Raw genomic sequence first — 8,782 nt, forward strand, 5'->3', positions numbered from 1 at the left:
CCTTCAGCAGGTTTGCAGATGACACTGAGCTGAGTGCTGCACTTGTCACACCTGAAGGATGGGGTGACATCCACAGGATCCTGCACAAGCTCTAGAAGTGGCCCATGGGACTCCCATGCAGTGTAACAAGTGCAAGGTGCTGCACCTGGGTCAGGGGAATCCCCAATATCAGCACAGGCTGGGGGATGAGCAGACTGAGAGCAGCCCTGAGGAGAAGGACTTGGGAGTGCTGGTGGATGAGAGGCTGGCAATGACACAGCCATGGGCACTCACAGCCCAAATGTGTCCTGGGCTGCATCCAAAGCAGCCTGGGCAGCAGGGGAGGGAGGGGATTCTGTCCCTCTCCTCTGCTCTGGTGAGACCCCACCCGCAGTGCTGCATTCCCAGTACAGGAAGGACATCAGCTCATTGGAGCAGATCCAGAGAAGGGATCTTAAGATGATTACATATGAGAAAAAGCAAAGAGAATTAGGTTTGTTCAGCCTGGAGAAAAGAAGGTCTTAATTGCAGCTTTCCAGTGCCTGAAGGGAGTTCACAAGATGGAAAGTGAACAAGGAGTGAATAGCTTCAAACTGAAGGAGGGTTTAGGGGTTTAATTGGATATAAGGAAAAAAATCTGTACTGTGAAGGCAGTGAGGCACTGGGACATGTGGCCCAGAGAAGTTCTAGATTCCCCATTTCTGCAAGTATTCAAGGCTAGGTTGGATGGGGCTTTGAGCAATCTAATCTAGTAACAGGTCCACAGCAAGGAGTTTGGAATTAAACAAGCTCTAAGGTCCCTTCCAACCCAAACCATTCTATGATTCTAAGTTTGCCAGTGGGTCACTGTGAAATCTACCATTGTGGGATCAGGACTTGTAATGTAAAGCAAATCAACTCTACATTTCAACAAGTTTGTGGTATTATTGTATAAATTAAAGCAGAGAACTTGAGGGGTTTGACCCTTTTTTGTTTCCCATTAGAGAATTTTGACCTATCATTAAAGATAATGGGCAAGACTGGAAGAAATCTTGCCCTGAATATAAATCACATTGCAAGAATAAAATAACTACAGCTTTTAATTGTGTCTAGTGTTAGAGGAATCCCCATGTGCATACTCATAATTTGACACAACAGTAATCAGAGTAGCAAACTTAATTGTGATATAATGATCCTGAGCATACCATACAATAAAGTAAGTTAATTGTGAGTTGTTTAAAAGAACATATTGATTGGGTGCCCAGAAAACCATAATCAAGAGAGAAAGTCACACTTAGTTAAGAAAAGCACCCTGGCTTTTGGTAAGACAACAAATGCAAGGAAATGGTAGCAAATGGAAATCTGTATTCACTCCTGTGATACTGTAGAAAATGACACAAGGAATTTTTGGCTAGTGCCATTAAGGACAAGAAGATAAAAGTGGGCTTGTGGCTGTTTATTTTTGAAGAGTATTTAGAAGTAAAAGAAATCCTAGCAGTAGTCTTGATCTTTCACTGTATAGAAAGGCAGGGTTGCCAATATGCAATGTAGAAATCTGGTTTATACTGGGAGAAAACACAGATAATCTATTTCTGTGATCTGATCATTAAACAGTTCCTTCCATCCTAACAGCTACAAAGAACATGAAAGAGTGGCTATCAAAGCTATATGGTTAATTGAGCAAAGCCAAATGACTCATTCAAGAAGGGTTTTAAGAGAGCTGCTAAAAAACAAGCTCTGTTGAATAAGTATCAGGACATTAAGGCAATACCACAGCACTGGAAAAGAACTTACACTATGCCTGTTAAAAATCATAATATTGTTGTCCTGCCATGTACAGTCCTAGTGCCCTAATTTAAGGACATTTTTAGTTGGGAAGCACTTCAAAGAAGAGCCAAAAATTATCAAAACTGTGGCAAATATGTCCTGTATTGAAAGATAAGGCACTTTCAAGCAATTGGTATTGTAAGAGATGCCTTGATCATAGTCTGTAAATATTTACCTGGGCAATGAAAAGTGACCAAAGACCATTGGTCTGAGCAGACTTGGATGTAACGAAACTAAAGAAATTCAGATTTGAAATCTAGAGCATTTTTTTAATATTGAGAGAGTAAATAAATAGTGAAACAAGAGACTAAGGGTTAAGATGGATTCTCCATGACTGGAGATGCTGGATGCATATTTTAAAATCACAGTAGCAATTAATAAAACCCCACAGGAATTAATTCTGGGAAGTTCTATGGCCCATGCTATATAGGGCAGCAGACTAGATAATCATAGCAATGCCTTCTAGATTAGTAATCTCTGCATCAAGTGCATTTAACTTCTTCATATTTCATATTGCATTTTGCAGCCTGGTAGCACTGGATCTGCAAAATTGGAATATGCAGTGAAAACCCTACATCAAAGTGTGTCCAACATCAGGAGCACTGGAAACATGTGGGGTTCTCCCCCAGAGTGTCCTTATTTCATGATACAGTTTATGGAACAGCCTTTGTTTTACTGAGTGTTTTCAGGGGCAGAGTTTTTTAGATGTAGATGTGGGTGGTCTCCTGCCCAACACTCCAACCACTGTATTTGAGATGAATATAGAATACTTTTGGACAGGGGTCAGCTTCAGAATTTAAATCACAGATGTTTGGCCACTTTTGCCACAGCACAAACTAACATACCATAGCCCCTCTGTTCTTAATTCCAGTCCCTTTATTTCTATTTAAGAAAGGTAACCTATTGAAATAACCATCAGATGTAGAGACCAAAGCATTTAAGCAGAGCCCAGGATTTGAAGAACCTGAATCCCTGCAGAGGCCAGACGTGCCCACAGCCATGGTGACGGCAGCCAGGCCTGGCGCCCACCATGGCACGTGAAGGACAGAGGACACTGGCAGAGCAGGACACAGGGGCCATGGGATCACACAGCATCCTGAGCTGGAGGGGACCTGCAAGGACCATCCAGGAAGTCCAGCTCCTGGCTCTGCAAGGACCACCCCAAGTGTCACATCCTGTGCAGAGAGCATTGTCCAGGAGCTTCCAAGAGCCATGTGTGTCTGTCCCATCTTTCTCCAGCAGAGATCTTCCGGCTCTTATTACTTAGGAAAATTATTTTTTTATTGTTTGGAGTATAAAAGTAGAGCTAAAGATACATTGTAAATGAGGTGTGAAAGTGTCCAATACTTGCCAAACCAACTAGGTTTTAGTGAGCTCCAGTTAGGATGTAGCACAGCTCCGCTCATCTGACTCTGTGCCAAGCTACCTAAATTCTCTTTGCTTCAGCATTTGAAAAATGAGGATAATGATACCAGCCTTTGAAAAGCAGATCTGTGGATGTAAAACAGCATGTTTCAGCCATATAATGTAAATGGCTTGGATATGAAATTCTGCTTTGCTGGAACCTGCATGAATTCAGCAGTCATGTTTTTAGAAGATAGTGTGAGATTTCTATTCCTTTATGCCAGCAAAATTTCAGTATTTGGAGGAATGTTGGGTATTGGGCAAACCAAAGAAAAAAAAAAAAAAGAATTACCAACAGCCTGGAAATGCCTGCCAGAAAAACTTGTTTCTGTGTTGATGGATCTCAACAGATTTCCTGGCATCACCCCCCAGCTATAGCTAGAAAACCAAAATGCCAGCTTGTGTTAATGTTTGGAGTTTCCTGGAGAGCAAAAAAATCCAAGCAGGCACTTTTGTGATGGGGTACTTGCTGTGTAAGCCTGGGTTAGAGCCTGTCTACAGAAACAGTGAACTCTGCTGGGGCCAGTGGCACACACCAACCCATGGCAGAATGCCTGGGTACAAGCAGGCCTCTGGTGGGTTCACTGGCCAGTATTTTATGATTTATTTTTCATTCTATGGCTATTTAAATAGCCATAAGAAATACAGGAATTGCTTTCTTGAATGATGGAAGGTATTGATATAAATATTAAATATGGGGATGAATTTGTAGAGGAAGGATTTGTCTAGGCATGTCAGAACAGCTTATCTAATCTACTTTCTGTATCCAGTAGTGGCTACATTGAGATCCTTCCCAAAAAGGGACAAGAGCCTTATGTGGGTCTCATTCAGACCTCCAATACCATATCCTACCAAGAAGCATTCACATCTTTTCAAGTCTGTGATGTACTGTAAATGTCTCTCTTGGATCTCAGAGTTTACTGTTAGTCTTAAAAACTATCTTGTGGCTTGAATGCTGTATTCTTCCACTTGGCTGAATTTTGAAATTCTCTCTCCCCATACACAGGAATAATTCTTTTAAATGTGCCATTGTTTTAACTTACGGGGTTTTGGTTTTATTGTTGCATTTAATTATACCAAGCCATTTAAGGTAGATTCAACATTCCATTAGTGTGGTTGTCAAAGGGAACAGAGTTACAACAACACTATGCTCAATCATTCACTGGGCTGATTAAACTGTACGTAGCAGAACAGCTGTGAGCCTGTGATTAGAGTGCTGTGCTTTGCTTGGGGTCTCATTTCCTTGTCTTTTGACTCAGTGCACAACCTCCAGAGCTATTTTGACCAAAACTCAGAACACCTGTAGTGGAAAACACAGAAAGATTCCTAAGTTTAGGAGTTCATTACTTTTTCTGTTCTTGGAGTTCTTATGCTAATAAAACCAGTGGTAATATGCCAAAAGTAGTATGTATACATGGGACACTGTCAATGGCATGGAGTTCATCAGAATGCCACTTACTTAAATATATTAATCTTTCTTTTGAAGGAAGGAGAAAACCCAGGAGTCAGTCTGTCCAGGCACACACTGCTTTAAACCAAAGGCCCCCTGCTTCAAGTCACTCTGGACCAATTGTAGAAAGCCGCCAGCCTTTCATCCAAACATCTACATCTGCCCACGAAATTGCCCAAAGGCTTTCTAGTAGCCAGCTATCATTCCACAACTCGGCAACATCTGTGTTTTCTCAGTCCCCTGCTGTTCCTGTTGCTGGCCAGCTGACTGTGCAGGACCGAGCTGCAGCAATGCTCAGGTCCAGCCTGGCCTCCTCCACCAGCTCAACTCTCAGCCTGCTGTTCGGCAAGAGAAGTTTCTCAAGTGCTTTGGTGATTTCTGGGCTCTCGGCTGCAGACGGAGGCAACACGAGTGACACGCAGTCATCCAGCAGCATGAACATTGCCATGGGGCCGTCTGCCAGAGCAGCAAGCCAGGCAGCTCGGGTAAGGCTAAAACAGCAGCCCTCAGGGGGAGTCCCATTCTGCTCACCTGTCTGGTTCTTAACTGTCCTCACCACCACTGGGTTTCTTCCTTCTCAATGGTCAGAAAATAGTTTTTTCCAAAACAACGTTGGGATTTTGGTATTTGTTTTGGATTTTGCTGCATCACAATGAGACTGTTTAGTATTAGTGTGTTTGTGAGCAACTCATGGGGAGGCTGTTATGCACACACCTGAAACTGCAAATTGGGGAGAAGTTGCTTTTCCTTTCCCTCAAAACAGGGACTTATGTCTCCATTTTCTGCAGCTCAGGTCACGAGTACTATCATAGCAGACTAAATAGCTCCTTCCTTTCCTGCTTTAAGTCCTATGCAGAACTTAAAATTATTTTATCTGTTGGAAAAGAACGGTTTCCCCTGAATAGTGTATTTGTTCTGTCCCTCTCTCTGACCAGAAATTCAATCTAAGACCTGAAACTTTGTTGCTGAAAGTTAGTCAAAGAAATCCTGTGTGAAATATTTACCAAAGGAAATCAGCATGCCCTGTGATTAAGCATTTTCTAACAGCAAAACACTACACACAAAAAAATGTCCAGCCTTCTTCCCAATATACTCAGTTTTATTTCTATCTTCCCTAAAAAATTCATTTCATGTTATAGAGTTCCTGTTTTATTGTTTACCTAAGTGTATTTATTTAACTTTGGTTGCCATCCATTCCTGTCCTGAAGTTTGACAATTGACCTCAGCACCAGTAAGCAGAAACATGAGAAGATGGACTAGAAATAAAGGGTGACTGCAATTAGACAACATAATTAGATAGACTTTTGCATTTGGCCTATCAAAATGGAAACCAAACTGCTGATAGGAGAAGACTGAGAAGTCCCAAGCACTTTTCTGTTACTTTCCTTCTGTGTATAACTTGTATAACTGTGTATAACTTTCCTAGTTTCCAAAGAGTTCTCCAAACCTCAAGTGAGAAAAGCTCCTCGGCCTGTGTGTATTTTGCTCTCAACCCAAAAATACCATGTGTGGTAGCTCTCCAGAGTTTTGCCATGAACTTCAACAGGAGTCAACTGAATGTTGCTCAGGTGGATCCAATCCTGCTTTGTTCCTGTAACAAGTATTAATATTTCTACACATACAGCTGAATATATCCAATGAGAAAACACAATTCCAGCTCTCAGGAATTTATGGCCTAATTCACAAGAACTTGACCAGTCTGTTATACTGAGTACTTATGGTAGGATTCACCTTGTCCAACTTTAAGCTATCTAAAATTTGGGCATGATGTCTCAGTAGGTTGGTGTTGAGGCTTCTGTTTTCAGTGAAGAGACCTTCATCCACTCCATCCTGGAACTATTAGGAGGAAATTTTCCCCGGAGACTTGTATCTCTCTGCCAACCATTGGTAGCCTAAATGACACAGCAAGACCACATGGTGAAATTTAGATGAGGTGAATCCTGGCCAAAGTGACTGCTCAGAGTCCAGGTGCCCATTTGATTGAAAGAGGAAGCGTTTCATTTCAATGTTCACACAGCAAAGTTCTGGAATGCTTTTATCCTATCGGACTCCTTACAGTGGGGTGGCACTGTGCTTGACGTTTTCAGACCGATAATTGCATTCCAGTTTTCATGAAAAGGTTTCTTTGTAAGTTGGATTTAAAATTTGGTGTATAAAGCAAGCTCCAGAGCAACCCGATTTAACAACTTAGAAGTCAGCCCTGCCTGAAGCAGCAGTTTGGACTGGATGACCTCCAGAAGTCCTTTTCAATCCAAATTCTTTTACAGTTCTCTATACATGTACATCTGTGGTACTAAACCTCCAGCTCCTGGTCTGCTTTTCCTTCCAAATTTATGCGTTACACAAAGTGTGACAAGTACCTCTTCAGAACTCCCTTGTGAATAATGCATGTTAAGAATCCCATGGAGTTTCACAGAATGACATCCCTACGTCAATTTTTAAACATTTTTCACCTGTCACTTCAAAAAATAGCTGAAGTGTTACTTAGAAATTTCCCCAACTAGTTGACTTTTTCTTTCTTACTTTCCAGCAAGTCACTGAGACCTGTGAAGCAGCAGATGCTCCGGAAGCGAGACCCCAGCTGGAGGCGGGTCCGGCCCATGCACTATTCATGAGTCGGAACCTGGAGTGCAGAAGGGCCAGCCAAGAAGACATGGCCCTGGAAGACACAGCTTCCCAGCAGAGCCTGTCTGAGGAGCAGTGAGGAGCACCCCCAGCACAAGGGCCACGCGCTTCTTCGCATAAATACAGACAGAGTTAGGTCAGGAAGCTGCACATGGGCTTAGGTTCTTTCAAATGTAATAAGCAACCTTCAAATGTTTATTTTTCTAACTTCTACACAGGATTATTACAGGGCAGATGCTCTTCAGCTAATGGCTTTGGCAGGGGTAGGGTTGGAAGATACTCTAAAAAACACACAGTGCCACTGCATCTCAGGTTCTTGTAAATCCTTGAACAATGAATACAACCTGTTTAATGTTCCTTTTCCCAGAATGGTTAGAATCACAAATGAATACAGTAGGAAATATTAATACAACTCGGTGAAAAGCACACAAAAGACATCTCTTTCCTGCCATAATTAAACAGCTGATTGCATGCAAACTAACTGAAATTTGGTATGTAATATATAGCAAAAGGCAACTAAGAAGCAATGAGTACACAAAAGGACAGTACAGTGTCCTGTAACATTAGAGCTAAATCTATTTTTTTTTTCCAACAGCAAATCTCATTTGTCTTTGACATGTTGTGCAGGTGCTAACGCTGAATAGCAACACAGCATCTCTGACTGGTATACTGCATGCAGCCATACTGAAATATTGTGTGAACGAGCCACTCTACACCAATTAACAGAAGTCAAGTGTAAGAAAAGAAAGTATCCAGTGCATGGAAAGTCTTCAAAGCATATGGTGCACCTTATTTGCAAAGCAGCTTTGCATAAATTAGGTATTATCTCGTGCTCCTGTTTGGTTTACAGCAGTGTTTCTCAAATGCTAAGCAACAGTACCCTTAGGAGTCGCAAAAGGGCCATGGGAATCCTCCTCAAGGACAGAAAAGTGCAAAGCAGGCTGTAATTACTGTCTGGAAGTGTTTGTGTTAGGAAAGGAACAGCTAAATACCTTTAATTGCTGGACACAGCTCACTGTCCATAAACACTTGTAGCCAGTAATTACAAAGCCTTCTGATTTCCCTCCCCTAGAGAAAACTGAGCTGCTGCCAATAAAGACAGATGATATAAAAAGGGAGGCCATGCCTTCACAAGGTTTGAGAAGCACTAATTTACAGGAATGTGTGACTACTTCAAAACCCAAAAGGCTACAACAAATCCTTCCTCTACCATAGTGTCTAAACAAACACGCGTGTGGTTTTTTTCAATTAAAAAAATTGCAGCTATCAGTGTCTTGCTGTTCCTCTTTACTCTAACTACCATAGATTGTTTCTAAATCTCAACAGAATGATGTGCAGCCAGGCTGTCTTGTCCCAATTAACAAGATTTAACAAGAGATGCTGTAGCTAAGTCTCATTACTGTTAGGCAATACTCAGTTGCATTCTGAGCTTCCTACTGTGCCACACTTCAGATCTGAGTAGCAGAACTAAATAAGGCTGAGTGAAAATAAAATGATCCAAGTATGTTTTGTGTGGCA

The 8,782-nt window shown here is 41.8% G+C and overlaps 1 protein-coding gene across 1 annotated transcript in view; it reads left to right on the forward strand.

The window, feature by feature from the left end:
• The window catches only part of PCNX2 (pecanex 2), a 148,286-nt gene extending 139,504 nt beyond the window's left edge, over positions 1–8,782 (forward strand). The window contains exons 33-34 of the mRNA XM_079297526.1: positions 4,676–5,124; positions 7,170–8,782. Coding sequence (XP_079153652.1) covers positions 4,676–5,124; positions 7,170–7,343 — 623 coding nt within the window. The 3' untranslated portion in view covers positions 7,344–8,782. The remainder of the gene's footprint in view (positions 1–4,675; positions 5,125–7,169) is intronic.

This window comes from Erithacus rubecula (genome assembly GCF_903797595.1).
Source record: "Erithacus rubecula genome assembly, chromosome: 2".
Lineage (NCBI taxonomy): Eukaryota > Metazoa > Chordata > Aves > Passeriformes > Muscicapidae > Erithacus > Erithacus rubecula.